Source organism: Corvus cornix, chromosome 6, assembly GCF_000738735.6.
Source record: "Corvus cornix cornix isolate S_Up_H32 chromosome 6, ASM73873v5, whole genome shotgun sequence".
Lineage (NCBI taxonomy): Eukaryota > Metazoa > Chordata > Aves > Passeriformes > Corvidae > Corvus > Corvus cornix.
In genome coordinates this window covers 26,750,385-26,770,328 of record NC_046336.1, presented here as the reverse complement: position 1 = coordinate 26,770,328, position 19,944 = coordinate 26,750,385, and the positions used below count along the sequence as shown (strand labels likewise).

The following is a 19,944-nucleotide window of genomic DNA, read 5'->3' as shown; positions in this document are numbered from 1 at the left end:
ATAGACCATTGACTGTAATCCTCTGATGAACAATCTTGAGTGTAGACATGTATGAAAAGGCAGATGGTACCAAATAGTTTTGCAGTTTAGCTCCAATGGGCAAACTCTCACTGTCATAGGCTGAGGTGTGAGCCTCTACTCTGTGATCCTCACAGGTGAAACATGAACAGAAATTTAAGTGAGACATAACAGGAAGGATGAGTACTTGTGACTAACACTTGCCATTCATCATATTATAAGGATCTTACATTACACTTTTTGTATTTGTATCCCACCTTGTTGAACCAAACCAATCATTAGCACTTGGGCTCATCTTTAAGAATTTGGCAGTCCATTTTTGACTCTGTGATGACAAAACCAGCTCACTGCACTGTTTTACAGTAATGCAATTCAAAGAGGCGTGATGATAGACTGGGAAAGTGCAGATTCCTCCTCTGACCCTGTTGCTGAATTGTTGTGTAATGCTCCCATCAGCTGTACTGGAGTTCTGGGAAAAACACCTCAGAGTGTGTGTGAAGCACATGAAGAACGTGCACTGCAGAAAAACCTGACTCCCTTTTACTGAACTGTGGGGTGTTTCTAAGTGTGGGCAGTGTGGGTAAGCTGAGTCAGCAAGATCTGGATTTTCCAGCGTTCTTGAGGACACAGTAACTTCGTTTGGAGTTGTGGGTGTTTAATAACCTTGAAAATAGAACTGCAAGAGATGCTATGTAAGGTGTGAGGCATTTATGTCTGCTGAAAGAAAACCTGAAGAAATTATGCTTTGTAGCTAGAGATAAGGAGGAAAAATTGCCTTCTGATTTTTCTTTGAAAGTCTGTTTTTCATCAGCGTGTCAAAACACAAATGAGCAGAATTGGTTTGCCTGTAAGAAGGATAGTAGGGTGGTTAAGTGATATCAGATATAATACTGCAGATCACTGGGTGTTAAGAGTGGTTGGATGCTGAATCAAGTAATTGAACCCTGAGGAGAGCCACACCTTCCTCTTCTGTTTTGGTTGTCTTCAAAACCTTCCCAACAAAGAGCTGCAGTGGCTAATGTGATGTAACCTGAGGTGTCATTTAATTATTTTTAACAGTGGGCATGCTGTTGTTGTAGTCACTCTCATCTTTAGTGACAGGACAGGTATTAATCACTGGTGTTCCTATTGGCTGTACTGGCATAAGCTGAGTCTCCATTTTTTTGTTCTTACACAGCTTGCTTTAGAGAATAGGTGGAATACTATGTGTATAGGAGTGTCTTACACCCCTGGATAACCCCCTGGCCTGTACTTTGGTTAGGGTAATGTAAATCCTGTTTCTAGCCATCTGGGATTCTCCAGAGTGCAAAAACATTATGGGATTTTGTATGCTTCAGTGTAAACTACTCAAGATAACACCTTGTTGTGACAGGTGTTATCAGGATGGTAACAGATACCCATTGGCAAGACCCGGACAACCAACAGCACCACAGGGAACTGGGCCAGCACATTGTGGTGAAGGCTGACTATGCTAAGGATAAGCTGTATAATTAACTGGACATGTTGGGCTTCTTGATGCACTTCAGTTTGCTTTCAGACATTTTCCTGAAGCACAGCACACTTGTTTAGGCCCTTGTTAATGGTCATCAGCCACTTCTTAATGTGGATAATCCGTGGTGAGAACTAGTCATAGCTAGAAGAGTGACCAGATATCAGGTACTGCTAGATCTTGGTGACCAGTCCCTGAAAACTCTCATGTTTAATTGCATGTCTTTCTTTTTTTTTTTTTTTTTGTGGCGAGAGTGAGAGAATCCACGATCCAATTAAAGAGCCATGAGCAGCCTCAGTTCCTCCACTCTTTGGCAGAAAGTCAGCAACCAAAGCTATGAACTAAAATTTGAACAGTTTGTTCAAATGCTTTGTTTCTCTCTCTCCACTCAGTAAGGAGCTTTTGTAACTTGTATGAAGGAGCCCTCAGGCTGGGACAGCTACGGGCCTGACTGGATGAGAAGCATTTGTTGAAAATATTTAGGGTGGAGATAAATGACAGGAGAAAGGATTCAGGTTTTATGTACATCTTTAGGTTTGGAGGTGCACAGTGAAACCAGGTGGGATTTCTGACCAGATGGGAGCAACAGTGCACAGGAAACTATCTGTGGTGAGGTGTCTCTCTCTTGGGTGGGACAGGCTGTTCTCATCTCACTGTAGTGCACTGTACTGCATCTGCTTATTCCCAAGCTTACAGTACTATGCTGGGCTATATGAACATGTCCTGTGTTCTTCACAGTCCATCTGTAAGTTTTGCACCATCCCTAGGTCTGAAAGTTTTCAGTGACCTTGTTACCTTGCATTTCTTCAGTGGGGCTGTAGAGGACAGCTTTGGTTGCTGCTCGGGACAGAGGCCCCATTCGTCTCAAGGCTTGAATACAATTTACCAACATTATGCTCTCTAAGTCATGATATTCAGCTTTACCCATCACTAGTTTTCAGTAATCAATATGAAAAAGAATGCATAAACCTAAGCAGAGGCACATTTAGATTTGTAGCTGTTCAACAGAATGAAGAAACAGCTCTGCTGCTTTCTACTCCCACATTAGAAAGTTTGTAGTAAGAGCAAGTCAAACATCAGTCTGCAAATGGTCTAAGAGCCAAAGCCTGAGGCTTCTGCTGCATGTTTCCTTTAAGCCAAGGGGACTCAGTCCCTAACCAGATGTCTTTAGCTGTTATTTATTACATTATTACAGTCTTTTTGTGTAAGTCATAATGTGTTTCAGTAGGCAGATGTGATGAACATTCCTCAAACTATGAACTTCAGACAATTCACATCTCAAATTAATTTTGCTGTATGTCCCATTGTTCTTGTGCTACTGGGAGCAGCAAACAATCATTCTGTCTCTCATCCCCTGAATCCCTGGTTCAATAATGCTCTCTCTGTTCTCCTCACCAGCCACCTCTTCTGAGCCAACACTCTCCTTCATTTCCTCCCTACTGCATTCAAGCTTCTGCCTGTGTTTGATCATCTCTGTGGCGCTTTTCTAGTTTATCCTCTCTGAGTTGGAATGACCCAAACTATGCACTCTATTCACTAAGTCTGAATTACTGGTTTTCAAATGGTGTGACTGTGTGTCCTCTTTTGTTACCAATTCCTTTTTTAGTGTTTTTTAGCATTCTGCTGGGATTTGTCAGTGTGACCCCGCTGACAAGTCAGCTGGTGATTGCAAGACCTACTCAGGCCTCTTCCCTGAGAAACAGATAATTGCACATTCAGAGCCTGTCACTGTAGATACATAGTTAAAGGTAATTTTGTGCCCAGACACATTCTTTTGCACTTATCAGTGCAAACATTTTGTCATCTGCTCACTTTATATTATGTGTACCTAAGATGTAAGTCTTAGCTGCCAGCTTTAGATGTCATTATTCTGCATAATTTTGTCATGGCATTATTCAGTGCTCTGTCAGGTAGTTTGTGACCAGATTGAGCCTCAAAAAGTCCCAAAGCACATCTCTGAATGGGATCCTGCTGGTTGACTGCTGACAAAATGACATTTATTCCCTATCTCTAGACATGAGAGGAATGTCCCTTCTACCCACCGACTGTTTAGCTTTCAGGATTGTACCATCTACCCTTTTGTAACCCATAAACAACTGGTTTCCCTTTAAGTATGTTGGAAGGCATCAAAAGGATGGATCAATTTTTTCCTTGGTTAGTTTCAAAACCCCTTTCACTGTCAATGCTTGGAAATGAACCATATGACCCCTGTAAGTATCAATTAGGTTTGCTTTTTTTGTACACACTATCTCTCCTAATCTGTGTTGTGCACGTATTTTTTTACAAATGGGCAATTCTGAGACGCATCTTGTAATACCAGACAACATCAACTGACAGTTTTTCATTCCATGAGCAATATGAGCAACATGAGCAAATACAAGTGTTTAAAACGGACATTTCTGGTAGTTTAAAATACATATGAATTCTGATAATCATGAAAGTGACTTTTTAATTGCTCAGACTCTTTAATCACAACTGATTCAGTGATTGCTTTCACTTACGTAGACCATAGGGGAATTTAACGGAAGATGTGAAGTTAATTTTTATTCTTATGACATTTTTTGAACAGAATCTGACTCATACCTCCCTTTAGTTCTCGCTCAATGTTCAACAAAAAGATGAATGTTTATGATGGACTATAAGCTTTTGATTGTCCTGCTAGGCAGCAGCTGCAAAATCTGATGTAGTTTAGTGTGTGACAAAGCTGAATGTCACCCAGTGATTCATTTGAATGGGAGCCAAGCTAATATTCCTTACTGGGGAAATATGCTCACTAAAATGTTTTTATGGAACTAGGATGTCAGATTCATGATAGAAATTTGGAAACTCCTGTTCTGGATGCATTGAAAATGAGTTGTTCAGATGAACAAGCTATTTATACAGACGTGGTTAATACTGGCTACTGGTTTAATCTTTTAGTAATCTAGACATTACCATATGGACAACCTGCACAGATTGTTCTGATGAGGCCTCACTGGATAAATGAATATCCTACTTCAGTTAATTTGCTGAGCTTTATGATAGCTTTTATGAGGAGAAAATAAATGCTTTCCAGCACATATTTTATTCGCAGTGACATATAAAATGAGACTGATGACAATCAACATGGATTTAAGGCAGCTTGTTTGACAAGCAGCTCATGATGGTTTGGACAGTTATCTGGAGGGCTTTCTTTCCATCCTTCATTGTGTGTAGCCAATGCACAGCCTTTCCAATGTGGAACCACCTTTGCACATACATATCAGAGAATGCACTCAGTTTTCTCTTGAATTTTGCTTTCAGCGATGTACTCACAGTAATTTTGTTTAATGCCATAATGGATTATTTAGTTTTGTTATCAACCTCTGCTTTCTCAATCTTCTGTCCTGTGAGGAACTGCCATATTCCTCCTCTGTAGTTCTCATTTCCCAGGGCATATACAAAGGCATCCACTGTTGGCACAGTCTTGGCAATAAGGGCAGGAATCTGTCATGAGACACAATATTTATTACTAGGAAAACACACCGAGAAGCCAATGGGCTGATTTCAGCCTATGTTCAGTTTCCCTTTACCAAAAAAAAGCCTGTTTCCAATGGCATTAGCTTGCTACTCCCAGAGAGAGGAGAAGTTAAAGCAGTTTGGCTGGTTGCAAGTCCTACTCAGGAAATTATAGTCTCCAGGAGGAAGAATTTTGGTTGGCATTGCCTGAAACAGGGATAGTTCAGTTGAGAGTGAATACAAACACTTAGGAGGAGTGGAAGGTGTGCCATGGACACCTTTGGACCGATGGATGAAGAGGCTGATGTTGCTAACACATTTAATGTGGGATACTGATTACAGTAATGCATTTGGTGACCTGAAACTGGGCTGATTTTGGGGCACTGAATGAAAGCTGAAAGGTTTGATGGGATATTACTGAGTCCCAATAGTGGTTTTGGAGCCAAGACTCATAAAAGAAAGGGGAAAAATGAGGCAGCATAACCTTAGGAGTGATTAATTACAGCTTCCTTGAGGAGAGAGAAGTATTAGAAATATGAATGAGACAAACAGTTTCTTTATAACTGTAAATTCTGAGCTGGTGCCACAAAAAGCTCCTACATGGCATAGAACAGTACAGGCTACAGACCCCTGACTAAATGCTGAAGAAAAATACCCCGACTTCCTACATTTTTGCTTGATCAAAGCAGTAATGCAATGCCTGTTATATCACTGTGCTTACCTGTTTTCACTAAAAAATGGTAGATGAACAGAATGCTTTGAGGAAAAGGACTACTTCTTACATATGTTTTTACAGGTAAACCCAGTTATCAGTAAACTGGCATTGTTCATAGAGACAGAGAGAGGAGAGTAAGGAGAATGCCATCGTTTGGGTTCTGAGGTGGCACCGACGTACCATGCGGTATTTTGGTGGAATGAACATCACATTTTCCACTGCTGCATAGGAGCACAGGAGGCAATAGGGACCCCAGCAGATGACCAGCGTCTTCAATGGTAAACCAGTATTAAACTGAAAAACAAGAGCAATAGGTTTCTTTTTGTTTCACAATCACACGCTACAACAAATGGGTGGGAGAGGTCCTGTGAGACCGTGGTTTGTGTTCAGCAGCAGGAGAGGATCAGCCAACAGGATATGGGATAGCACAGTGCAGCAGCACCAAGGCCTTGATCCTGGGCATGGGTGGGGAGTGGCAGAGGTGGCAAAACACCTTAGGGTATATCAGACAAATCAGTGTGTGCTAGATATAGAAGCCGTGGCCAGTAATTGCTGCTGAGAGGAGAGAGCAATGTGAAAATCGAAAAGCAGATTAAAAGGAATGATATTTTGCTGACTTCTTAGATGGTCTCGCAGACAAACTGTGTGAAGCCACTGCTATGGTGGTGCAACAGATGCATGCAGTAGCTGTGTTGTGGTAGTAAGATTCCTCTGTCCTTCATGCTAGGGCCCTATCCATGGTGTTCATGGCCAGCTGTTCCCAAGTATCTTACAAATATTAATGACTAAGGAAGTGATAATTTTATCCTTAAATTTTCTGTATTGTAACTTGTCTGCACAGCTACAGAATATCGTGAGGAAGAAATCACATTCTAGTGCATTTAAACTCTCTGGAAAAAAGTAATAAACATAATAATGAACACTAAGATTTGTTCAATAAATATATAGAGGGCACATGTATTTATTCCAGTCAGCTACAAACAAGTCTGCCTGGCTGTCTCTGTCGATATAACATTTCTCTTGAGAACTGACTGTCTTTACTGAGTGCATGGGTCAGGCTGTGACCACCAGCCATGTGTAGTGCCCCAGACTGTATGGCCTGCACCTCAGCAAACAACTCATATAATCACCACATTACATTCCCATAAACCTGCCACACCAGAACTATTCCTTTGTTTCCAGCTCATAAAGATTTCTGAATTTCCTCAGCCAAGTGTAAACACAGTGTGTACGTGCAGGCCCTTCTCCCCCATGGGGCGCCTGCGTGTTTCCTTGCAGAGCTGCAGTTCTGTCTGACTTCCTTAACCATAAACCAAAGGCCTGTAGCAAAGCAGGAAACAGCAATCCTTCCAGAGATAAATTTCTCTGGATAAATATTGATATGCTATTGGCAAATATTCTGTAAGCTCTGTGTTTGTTTTTTGAGGAGAGTTGGACCAGTGTTGATGGAAGGGAATCTTCAGGATGACTGGTCCAACTCCCTCTTTGATGGGGAATCAGCACTAGGTCAGGGCAGATGTGGCCATCTGGTAAAATGCTGACATTTCCAAGGATGGTGTTTCCGTGAACTTTCTGAACGGCCTCATCCTGTGTTGCTCTACCTTCCTACTTAAGTAGCACTGGGGGGTTAGCACAGAAGGAGCTGAGTCAAAGTCTTTGTGAAAGAAATTGGTTTTTTTTAAGGACTTTGTCTCTACTGGATGTAGGCAAGGTGATTGCAGGGGCTGAGGGAGCTTTCTTACCTTAAAGTGCCCAGTTTTCCTGAACTTTTGGTGTATGGACTGATAAGCTGTCATCATGATGAAGCCTGGGATCATGAAATTGAAAGTGGACAGAGCAAAAAGGAATGTGACATAGTTTCTGGAAAAGGTGAGGAGGGAAAGAAAAAAGAGGGTGTTAATTTCTCTTGAGTGCATCTCTGTAAACTTGCTGTAAGTATATACCAAACTGTATTTTTAAATTGGTAAAACCAGTTTTGTCAATGTGCAGCATTTGCTGATGGCCAGTTAAGCCATGCTGTTGTGTGTGGGATGGATTGTGTTGTCGAAAATCACAACAGCTGTTTGTATTCTAAACTCAAACACCCCTACGTGGACATCTGTGCTGGACTGCATAAAGCCAAAAGCATTCTGAAAGAGTTTCAAGCCCTAAACCCAGAAGAGATGCAGTGTATAGATGAGTGAGGAAGTTTCAGAAAGCTGAGCACCCTCCTTTCCCACAGAGGAAGCTGACTTTAGCTGTTCCACATGCCACCATGCAAGTCCAGGCAGCCTTGGGTGATGCCTGGCTTGTCCCAGCTGCTGGGCAGGGACATCTCCCCCAGCAACAGTGGTGGGCACAGCTGGGGGTTTTGTGTGCCACCGAGACCATCCTAGGGGATGACAGCCTCCACTCTGCTCCTGTGGGAGCTGGCCCTGGCCCTCACCTGTCCCCTTTGCTGTAGTCCAGGGTGCAGCAGGTTCGGAGGGGTTCGTAGTTGTATTCTCCCCACCCCAGTAAGGGCATTATGGACCAGAAGGCAGCAAACAGCCATGCAAACACCATCATGGAGGCAGCCGTGCTCCACTGCAGCCTGCTCCCTGTGGAAGAGAAAAGACGCTCTCCATGTCCCGAACAAAACCACTGGAAACAGCTGTCAGGCCCTTGGGCCTCAGGCAGAAACAAGCAAGTGTCTGTGTTTTGTATCCTGAAGCTGACCCGAATCTGGAGGAATCAGTCTTGCATAAAATATGAAGGAAGCTTTTAGGAAACAGCAAACTGTACTTCCCTTTTGTGTGTTTTACTTGGACAAACGCTGTATTGCTGCTCGGTTTTGCACCACGCTGGAGATACAGCTGCTGTTATGAACATTATATTCTTGTGTTTTGGGAATGTGTTTAAGGACACAGATGAGGCAGAGAGTAGAATGAACAGGGTGATGCAATAAATAGCGTTTGAAGAAACAGAGTCCCATTGCAGAGTGTGGGTCAGATCAGAAACGTGACTCTGCACACACTCCCCAGCCCCTGCCTACTTCCTTCCTGCCTGGCCAGGAGTGCAGGGCATGTGGGGATATCTAATACACCCTTTTCTAAAATTACTGGTCATCAATATACATGTGTGTGTATATATATACAACCTGACAACAGAGCTTGTTCTAAAACTACTGCTGGACAAGTAATTTTCCCCCTAAGATCATCACTTATCCTAGGAAATGTGAAGCTCAGCATTAGTAATTTTTTTTCTAATTTTATAATAAAGTGTTCCCTTGTGCCCATCTCATCCAGTTCCATCAAATACCATAGGAATGAAATGAAATGAAAGATTGGAAACTTCAGAAGACACAGGAAGTATTTATTCATGGAGAAGGCAGTCAGGATTCCTTGCTGCTGCAGGATGTTGTGCTAGTCTCGCTGCTTGCATGTAAAAAGGTCTGGATAATTTTGTTACAGAGGCCCACGTCTGTCATCATGGCTGTGCTGAGCAGCCCATGACGCCAGCAGCACCACCAAGGAGAACAGTGACTTTCCTCAGCACTCCTTTCTAATCAAATCTCCCATTACGGACAAGTAGTGATGCAATTTTCACTGAGGCTGGGAAGCAGTCTTTTTGTCTGCCCTTAGACAGCAGCATCATGACAGGAGGCAGGAAGATTCAGGCCAATTCTGAACTTTCCCTCAGAGGTGAAGGACGGGGGATGAGGTGCATGAGGTGAGTCCCTGCCATGGGGTCACACGTGGCTGACTCGTGGGTGAAGGACATGTGGGGGCCTCATAGGCTGGAGATCCCCATAAGGGAGCAGCTCCAGGAGGAACCACAAACTCTACAGTAGCTATTTTGTGTTGTACTGTTCTTGTATATTTTAAAAAAAGGAAAATAAAGGGTGTTAGTGAAACTGCCCTTTTACAGGAGTTCTGATTCCATCCCTCTCCTTTTTCTTATCTTCCAGAGGTTCTTCAGGGGAAAAAAATTAAAGTTTGAATTGCATTAAAAATCAACTTGGAAAATTCGTTTGGTGCAGGTGTTCAAAATTAATAATGGGAAAAGACAGTTGTACACATTGCAATTTAAATACAAAGGAGAATTAAAATCCTTTGTATGAAATAGTCTAGGTTTTATATTTGGTAGTTGCAAAAAACATTTTACTTTTTTAGTAATTTAAAACATTATTTTGGAATAATTACTAATGAAGAATTATTAATAAGGACTAATATCTGTCTTTTGTATGATTACTACATAGAAGATATACTTTGGCTGCAAAGGCTTAAATATTGCTTTGTAGTACTGGCATAATATGACTCTAGAATTACATAGATGAAAATAAAATAATAGCTTTTGATTTAGGAGACTAGAAATACAAGTGCAACTTTTTAGTAATTTGTAATTATTATTAAACTCCCAGTCCAAAGAAGCAATGTAGCCTAAGCACCTTCTTACTTTAGTGTTTGTGCCTTTTCTGTGAAAAACTGTGAGGAAAAGTTTATTTTAGTTACTTTTCCATGGGAGTTAGGGATCATAATTTTCTTATAGATGCAGAATAAAAGAACTATGCTGTAATGGAGGCTGGCACCAGGCATGTCTCAACAGCCTGCCTTTGGAAAGCTCGTTTCTGGGGCTGAGCTCATCTTTTCTCTCCTCTCACACTTAAGGGGCCTACTTTCGATGCTCGAAGAGGAGAGAATCAGAACTAACAAAATTAAATTTTTCCTTTTGGCTTTGACCTTTTGCAAAATGAGATTAATGGTAAAGTAGACCTGGTGAAATCAGCTGCTGGTTGACCCTCCAGAAAATATTTACACACACATCAGAAGTAGCTAAAAATGTGTGAATGTAAAATTACACAAGCTTGAGATTATTTTGGTTTTACTCAGAAAAAACGCTTTCAGTACAAGAACAGTGAAAGAATCCTGCTGTGTTCACGTGGCAAAACTGTCCTCCCCTGAGAAAGCCAAGAGCAAGAGCTCAAGTTGAGAGCAGTTCAGTGGTTTTTGTGCACAGTAGGCCATTGCTTTACCTTAAATGCCTTCTCTTGGCCTGATAAAATTTAATGTAATAGCCGTGTAGGTCCTAATTCAATTAAATCATATGTAGGGAGTTCAGCATATGCTTACAGATATAATTCCTAATTAGGGCCCAGTGCTGGCAGTTTGGTCCTTTTAAGTCTAATCGCTCTTGTGCTCTGGTTTTCTCTCTTTCAAAAGCAAAAAGGAAGCCTCTCTTTTCCACACAGTGAAATATTAATACAGGGAATTTAAAATGATTTCTCTAATTGCTTTGGAACAGAAAGAGTGCTCCCCCATCATTCAAAGATTACTAAAATTGTAATGCCAAAAGCTGAACTTTTAGGAAGTGCTATATAGAGCAGGGAACCTTAATCCTTTTGATCATGATGGCCAGTTTTTAGTGATATAATCATAAACTATATCTCCATGTTTAGTTTGTGGAAACATTTATGATTTTTTTTTTTTTTTTTTTTAAGATTTATGATTTATTCAAACATTTAGCTGATTTTTGCAACGTGAAAAATTCATCTCTGACACTGTGGCTAACTTTCAGCTAGATTTCAGTCTGCTGTTCAAAAGCAGTGTCTCAAGTAAAAGGTCAACAGGATTTTCTATGATGGAGGGGAAAAAAGTCCCTTTTCCTCATTCTTGCAAATGGTTACGTTATTAACTGTATAATATTAAGTTACAATATGTTCCAGGACAGTATGGTTTATACCAAACTTTATGGCATGCATAATTTAAAATTAGCTAAGTTTGTCAAAGACAGAAATATCTGAAAATCTGCTAATTAAGAATATATATCAGTCATAAGTAAAATAGGTGTTAGTACCTACTTCATCTGTAGTGCAAAAAGCACCAGTCACTGGTGCTCACAAGTATTCATTTTTTGTAGGAATAAGAAAGCTGTAATGTGTAACAGCTACTTTTGTGCATATAATTATAAAAAGCTCTTTAAAATAACTTAATTAAGGGATTTTTTTTTCCTGTGGTTCTCCATGATCTTAGAACTGTCTTGGTGATTGCCTCCTGCTTCAGAGAAAAATGCAAGATCTGTACAAACATTGACATCTTGTCAGGGAAAACTGATACAGGTGCAAAGCTAGATGAAGGGAATGTGGCAGGGTGGCTGCAGTGTGACAGGAGTCTAGGATTTACTCCTAATTTGACAGAGCTGACAGCTTCAATTGGAGCAACCCAGGTTACCTTGGTTGTTAAGGATTAGATAAAAGTCACTATAACTCTACTTTTTGAAATTGAGTGCTGCTGTGAAATCCCTGCTAGTTTTGTTTGTCTTCTCTTTTAAAATATTGAGAGAAGTACTGATATAAATCACTTTAGATTTACTGTTTCCTCATAATTCTTAAATGCAAGTTAAAAATCTTCGGTATTTTTTTCTTTCCTTTTAATTCTGTAACTGTATGCTGTACTTATGAACTGACCAGGATCCTTCTCCTCTTCACAAGCTTCTGATGGCACCACGAATGGTCAGAGAGGGAGAACTGACAATGTCTACCTTGATTTGAACTGTCACCTTCTCTCCTGAATACTTGGCTGATGAGAGGCAGCTTCCTCAGAATTTGTGCTTTTCTTCTTCACCATCAGGCACTTACATAAAACTACTTCTGTTTTCTCCTTTGCCCCCAATGATCAAATTTTAAGAGCTTTTTTTCCCATCTTGCTAGAGATTGACATTGATGCCCTTCGGAATCCCCTGCTTTTTCTACTCTCATTGCATAGTTTTAGGTTATTTCTGTAGTTCTCTCCTCTTTGCTGTGAAAGTAGCATCTCATAAACCCCAGAACCACACTTAGGGGATGAAAAGAGAGTTGCCCAGTATGGTTGCCTGGAAGTTAAAAAAAAACAAGGGAGGGGAGAATAAAATATCTTGACCTTCTCGGTCATATGGGGTGATAATACTATTTTCTTCCATATGCCAAGCAATGTCAACCTGATTTCTGGTGGGTGACTTGTCTAGTTACCAATACACTTTAAAGGTAGTGCTTTGTCACTTAGGGTTGTGCTGACTTCCAAATCTGAAAACCTGGTCAATTTTCAGAATGTTGGTGAGCAAATTTGTGTTATTAGCATACAGAATGGTTGTAAAGTTCCAAGTTATCCTATCATCATAGTAATCTCTCACATTCTCATCAGCTCTTTCTTCCCAGAAATATGGATAGTGGATAATCAAGTGCCAAGCTGAGGAATGCCACAACAAAGTTGTTTTTGGGAAACAGTTTGGACATAACAAAAAAGCCTGGGGATGATGTAATTGAGTCTGGAAGGAGTACCAGATCCTGGGGAATGAAGATAAAAGGCTGATAGCTTTGATTTTTAGGTAAAGCTATTTTGTACCTTCTGTACAGGCATGCAACTCTCACCAGTGTCAACAGGAGTTTAATGTATGGATTGAGAACACAGTATAGCCTGTAGGCTTGGTATGGCGTATCTATGAAATATGACTTAATCTTTTTTGCAATCAGCATGTGAAGAATTGAACTAGCAGGGGCTGGTTTTACTGGAATAACCACAGGGCATGAGCATCTTCTGGGTTTCTGGTTTTGTTTTGTTGTTCAAAATGTTCACTATAGGAGCCATGTTTGGCTATCAGTTTGTAACAATTGGAGCAAAGTAAAGAAGCTTGTGCCCTTAGGGTTCTTCTGCCTGTGCTCTTAATGTACTGTATGCTCTTGACTGGAGGAGTGCATGACACAAAAGCATTAAAGCCAATGTGGCAGAGAGTAAAATGTCTTTCCCAGACATGCTTATTTTCAGGCTCTCTCGTAAAATACAGATGCTCCTCTCCCAGCTCCAAATGCATTTCAGTGTCCAAGGGGTGTTAGTATGGATTTTGCTCACAGCCTGCATTATTTGGGGCCTTTGTCTAGACATGAAAAAATACATATCTTTTCCTGAGCTGAATTCCTGTAAAAATTGCAGAACAAAAATGTTGGCAGCCTTTTCACCCTCAGCAGGATCATCAGACTGACTATATTCCCTGTGTGGTTTGGGTGTGTTTTGCCATTTGCTGCTAAAATCACATGTAGGCTGTGCCTGAAAGGCTGTGTGGGTATAGATGTCTCTTGCACCCCAAAATACCTGTGTGTTGCACAAAGGGGCTGCTGAACTCTGTCTGCCCGATCATGCCTCTGCATGGGCTCTGTTCCAGTCACCATCTCTGCAGAGGCAGCTCTCTGCTTACACCAAATTTCTCTATAATTAGTAAACTCTGCATGGACATGATGATCTGTTTGGTGCACAGCAGGGTGTTGGATGAAAGCCCAAGATGAATAGATTTTTCTTCAATATGAGGAGTTGGATTTTTTGGGGGGATTTTGTTTTAAAGATTACCAATGGGTTAAGAGAAAGCATGGCAAGAGGGTCACAAACTGGATGCGATGATGATGAGGAAATGTCTCCTGCAGGTGGTTGATGATTGCCTCATGTATGGGAAGAGGTCCTTTGGAGAAACTTTTTATATTTGCTCTATCTAGTGTGTAAGATAAACAAACTTATATATAAGATACACAAATAATAACTGTGTGCTTGCTTTGATTCTCAGAAATCTAAGCCAGCTTTTTGCAGGATGTGGGTAAGGTTGTGAGGTAAATTGAAGCCCTTACTTGTACAGTAGTGATGGTATCGGTCCCAGGCGACGGCAGCGCTGGAGCTAATGCTGGCCAGTGCTGTCAGGAAGCCATGGAATCCATGGATTTGACAGCCATCGGAGCCATAGGGCCAGTATCTGTCAACAAACAAGGAATATATTAAGAAAACGACAGAGAAAGGTGAAGACATGTTTGGAAATTGCATTAACAGAGAGGGTAAAATGATAGCCTGTGCTTATGCTATCTGTCTGAGAAACACTGTGAAAGATGTTACTGTGCTTGCTTTTAGGCATTTGCCAGCATTTTTCTTGCTGTGGTGTCTCTTACAGTACAACAGCAATTTGTATTCTTAATACTGAGAAGAAAATATAACCCTGCATCTTTGTATTGAAAAGTTGGGGTTTTTAAATTTGAAATGTACGTTTCATCCAATTATCTAGGTCTTCAAGATTTGCCCTCTTTGTGAGGAGCCAATTTGTCAATTTGTGCAAGTCAGTGCAACACAACAAATAGATACAGACTTGCAGACAAATTTGGGGTCAATCTAGAGGTTTAGTGAAGTGATATTTTGATACTCAAGTAGCTTCTATAACTGGTAAAGCTGTCTGGTTAAATGTCTTCTCTAGTCAGTCTTATAATCTGTCAATAATTATATGCAGTAAAATCTGCTTTTCTACTTGCCTGGTAGAACCACATAGAGTTTTGTTTTGCTATTTCAGATTGAGGGAATGAGAAGGTTGGCTACGTGTTATGGTAGGAAGAGCGATATTTAATTAGTTAGACCTCTTAGAACTTAAGCTGTTAATTTTCATGTGGTTCTCCTGAGCATGCTTCAGGAAAACCCTTCTGCCATACCTGAGGAAGCTGGAAAAGGCAGCGATGAAGGCATTGATGCAGATGCCGCAGTCGGCCAGGGCAATGCTGAGAACCAGAAGATTGCTGGGAGTTCGGAGCTCTTTGATTTTTCGGAAAGAAATAATTGTCAAGCCATTGAGACAGAAACCAAGCAGGGCTGAAAGACAGAATTGTTTGGTGTGATTCAACTGGACATGGAAAATATCTACAATGACGCTGCTGTTTTCTTTGATGAGAGAACAGTAATTAAAGTGGAATCTTATGCTCAGGGAATAGATCTGTAGTGGTCAGTCTGCACGCAAGTTACAAAGGCTTTCAGAAAAGTTGTAGGTGACAGCTCAAGCCAGTGCTTCAGACTTCATCAGTCATGTGGGGCAGAACTGGTTTGATCGTATTTGTAATTCTGCCTTTTGTTATAACAAGAGAAACTGGATTGTCAGGCTCCATGCAGGGACACGTGGTTCAGGGTTCAGAGCAAGGGAGATGTAGAGGAGGCAGTTTTCAGGAGAGCTGACAGCCTGCACATGCTGCTGGTGTACACATATCCAGGCCTGACTTTGATAGAGAAAAGGTTTGTATTTAATATAAATTAAAACATTCTTTTTTGTTTAAGCACAGAAATCCCTCAGCTATGTTTCAGTCAGCCTGCCTCCCTTTGGGCTTCTGTCTCAGGCAAGTCTACGCAGTGCTTGAATCACACCAGCTCAATCTCATTACTGCCCCATGTCAATAGACTATACATGAAAAGGAATAATCTAATTATGAAAAGCAGTCACCGATAGATTTAAAAAAAATAAGTTTATGTTGGTACTCAGAGAGGGATGGATCCAAGCAACCCAAGCTATTCACCCAGCACAGAGCTGTGCCACCCTGAAATCCATCCTTCACTGGTTTAAACTCAGGCTTTGTCCTTTAATGCCCTTTTCAAGGCGACCTGAATTATTTTAGCTCTGATGAGGCTCTGACTCAACATCCAGTCTCTAAGTTTCGGTTAGATGAGAGGCACTATGTCTTTTTCTTTGTGTTCTTCTTGGAAAAAGAAATGATGTAGCACAGAAAAAATCCATATCCCCTAATTCTGTAAAGTAGTGTAGTTACTTATGCTTCTTGTCTTAATTCTGCAGTTACATAAGATGGATGATTTTTTTCTCGTCAAAAATCCTGCTTCTACCTTAATTGCATTAATGGCTGATGGCATAACCATAGTAACAGCTGATGTGTGTCTATCATTACACAACATTTAACAAAATATTTCCAGGAGAAAAGTTTGGAGCCATTTGAGATCGGCTGTTTTTATTTCCTCCCTGTCAGATTACCTCCCACCCACAGGGTAAAACTGCTGTCAGCTTTCCCAAATGCAGAGAAGCCTTTAGGAGGGATATGTTCTGAGCATATTTAGAGTAGAGCTGAGAGTTATTACTATATCAGCTTTTTTTTTTTTCTATCTTTTCCCTGTTTTTGGAAGCCTCAGGCTTTATCAGATTCTGCTATCTTGAAGGTCAGCATGAGTGTACAAATAGAGAACTTACTAAATTAAAAAAAAAGCTTTGAATTTTTGTTTTTAGATCAGCAAATGTGCCCACTTAATAAAGTGAATGTAGCTCTTCACCGCAACCTTTTTTTGCAAACTGCACTTAGACGCTGCCATAAAAAAAGGAGAGGTCCTATTGCCTTTGTCTCAGAATGTTTCAGAAAGTGAATTAATCCTTGATTATTTAGCTTGGTCTTCTAACACAAATGACAATAATAAAGTTTTATTGCCAATCTACTGGGCACATACTGCCTAAAACCCAATGGAAAATACTTGTGTTTAGTAAAACATAAATGTATTAGACTATAGCTAGTTTAAACTGAAGGTTACCAGGGAGTGCTTTGCTTGAACTTCCACAGCTGCAGGTCCCCAGCAGGCTGCAGACCCCGGCGCAGGTCAGGGCTGGCAGGGCTGTGGTGCCACGAGCAGGTCCTGCCAGCACCCAGTGCTGTCCCTGTCCTCCTGCTGCTTCCCACCCCTCAGGATTGGAGTGCAGAACCTGCCAGGCCTTGCCAGGCTGTGCACATGGCTCAGGGACTATCAGCCAGGCTTAGCCCTGGACTCTCTTTAGGCAGCAGCCTGCCCCTGGGCAAGAAATAGAAGCTTTTTCCTTTCTCTTCCAAGGAAGAGTGTCTGACAGCATTTCCAGCTTTCCTTTGCGGCCAGATACGAGCCTGGCTGCAAGGGGAAGGTGAGCACCCTTGGTCCATGTTCATGGGGTGAGCTAATGAGCTCATTCTGGTGGTGCTTACAGCTTCTCCTCCTCTGCTGTTGGGCCCCATGATTCCCACATCCCCCCTGAGCAGCACTATGCAGGACGGGATCCCAGGCCCTGGGACTGACACCAGCATAATCCCAGCTATAAGCCTTTCCTAGCTGCCAGGTAGATAAAAATTCACAGTTCTGTTGCAGTCTCACAACAAGTGGCATATCACAAGAAAAGATCACAGTCGCTAAATTAAATTGATATGATTTGTTACCTTTTACCCAGCAGCCATTAATTGAAGTGCTACTAATGTAGTCTGGATGTATGCTAACAGTTTATAGGTTTTTTTGGAGCTATCATGTTCGATTATAAGACAGCCATCACAACCCACAAAACAAGCAGTACAATTTTATTGAGAGATTATCAGTCATTTCAACTTCTTTCCCCAGAGGAAGATAAAATTGCCTTTAAAAGTCAAAAAATCCCCCAAAAACTTACATCCCAAATTCTTGAAAAGAGAGCTGAGTAGCAAGTACTTCACTGCCACAGCTATGCATAGAGCTTGCAGCTCACTGATTTACTCACCAGAAGTACTGGTGATGTAGCCACAGTAACCAGGGTCAGCATACCACAAATGCTGCTGTCTACTTCAATTTTCCTTTCCCCCTCTCACCAAAAATAATAGGAGGAAAAAATCTTATTGCTGCCAAGGTCCCACACCGAACTTACCTTCTACCAGCAGGGCAGTGCCAATGGCAAACACTTCTATTTCAGTGAAGCCTTCAGGGAGAGAGTGTGCAGTGGCCATTTTTATGATAAATATGCCAAAAGATTTAACCTCTGCCCTCTGTTATAGCTGTAGGGCTGCCTTTTCTCTGGATCCCTCTACTTTCAGTAGCCCAAGGCTTCTTAAAGGAGCAGCTCACGTGCAAACACATGCTGTTATTATATAAAAGCTTTGGGGTTTTTTCTCCTGCCACTACAATCCCTGCAGGAATGTTATTAATGATGGGAATAGCATCAACCCACACTCCCCCTTCCCCTGCAAATCGTATTTCAGACACCAGCAAAATGAAAGCATTCATTGCAATTACAACAAGTTCTTTGTAGACACAAGATTAAGAAACCTGTCCAGTTAATTTTGCAACACTGGAAAAGAATTAAAGGTTGTGGGACAAAGGAAACATGTAATTGGGGAGTGACCTGAAAAACAAAGGGGCACTCATTGAGTTGATAATTAGAGGAAAAGTATGAACCAATAATTTCTGCAGCTTGTGGATCTTCCCCTCACACATGTTTTTAGAAACTGGCCAGCGTATTTTTCTGGCAATGACTGTTCTCTATATTAACATATTTCTTCTTTGTAACTGAGGCTTAAATTAATGTGCACACTGGCACAGCCTGTTTAAAGGCAAACACAAATTACTGATTTGGGGCCCTAAACATACAGGGATGTGAGTGAGTTGCTCAGTGGTGAGCACTCACAGGAATCACCTTACTGTCCTTTTGGAGATGTTTGGGGACTGGAGTCTGGGTGTACAGTGGCTCTGGAGTATGTACAGTGGCTCTGGAGTATGTGCAGTGTGCAGCCTGTCCAGCCTCCAGCTCATTGACTTAACAAGGTGCCACTAGCATGATCGTTGCCTCCTTGATCCATAACTTTCTTCATCCTGATAATCCTACTGCAAAATGGGAGCAAAAAGGGAGCTGAAGCACAGGGGATATTAGCTTCCCCCATCTCAGGCCCCACACTGTGCTGACCTGGCTCCCAGTTGATTGAGGTTTCAGGCAGTGTGAATTTGCTCCAGATGCCATCAGAGCTTGTTCAGGTCTCCTCACTACATGGTGAAGGTGCATTTGTGGTCAGTGCTGTTGGTTGAAATAGTGGTGGGTTTTTGCAGTTTTCCTGAAATCTGTACTTTACAGGTTGTGATGCCCAGGAGAACTGATTAGAGCTTCAAGGCTGTTGTGAAACCATCTTGCTGTGTTTTTTGATCTCTGGTATTCAATTTACAGCTCTTTTTGATGTAGGTAATTGTCTTGATGGATATGCTCTTGGATTTTGAAGTAGAATTCAGGAGGGCATGATATATGTTAGGCTATACAGATGTGTGGTTTAAGCAGACTACAATTACATTGCACCACATAAATCCATTGTTATGTTTGCCTCTCACTCACCTACATGTCTTGATGACAAAGAAGGTGACAGTCCTGCCTCCTAGCAGGGCAAATGAGTGATCCAAACCTGTGTTTTAATAGTGATCCATTGTATGTTCTTGCAAAAAATTAGTGCTAGATTTTTTAAATGTGCTGTAAATCTTTCTAGTGTGATAGTTCTGAAAATGGATGGATCATTGTAATGCTTGTCAACATAAAGCTGCACAGCTCTTCTAGACTGGGGATAAAGGACACAGATGTTTGAACTGCCCTCCTGAGGGCTGTCAGGTACTCTTGGTTTCCTGCCACTGTACTTCACTCCCAAGCAAATCTCCCAAATGTGTTACACTGCTGGTAGTTTTTGTGGCATGTATTAAAGTCTGTGGGGCAGACTTTGCTCATTCCA

The 19,944-nt window shown here is 41.4% G+C and overlaps 1 protein-coding gene across 1 annotated transcript; it reads right to left on the bottom strand.

The window, feature by feature from the left end:
- Positions 1–3,833: 3,833 nt before the first annotated feature.
- Positions 3,834–18,328, bottom strand: RGR (retinal G protein coupled receptor). The gene is made up of 7 exons (XM_010400872.4): positions 18,111–18,328; positions 15,145–15,301; positions 14,305–14,426; positions 8,125–8,278; positions 7,442–7,559; positions 5,880–5,993; positions 3,834–4,972 (listed from the first exon to the last, which is right to left on the bottom strand). Exons 1-7 carry the CDS (start codon positions 18,187–18,189, stop codon positions 4,829–4,831), a joined length of 888 nt encoding a protein of 295 aa, XP_010399174.2. The 5' UTR covers positions 18,190–18,328; the 3' UTR covers positions 3,834–4,828.
- Between the last annotated feature and the right edge of the window lie 1,616 nt (positions 18,329–19,944).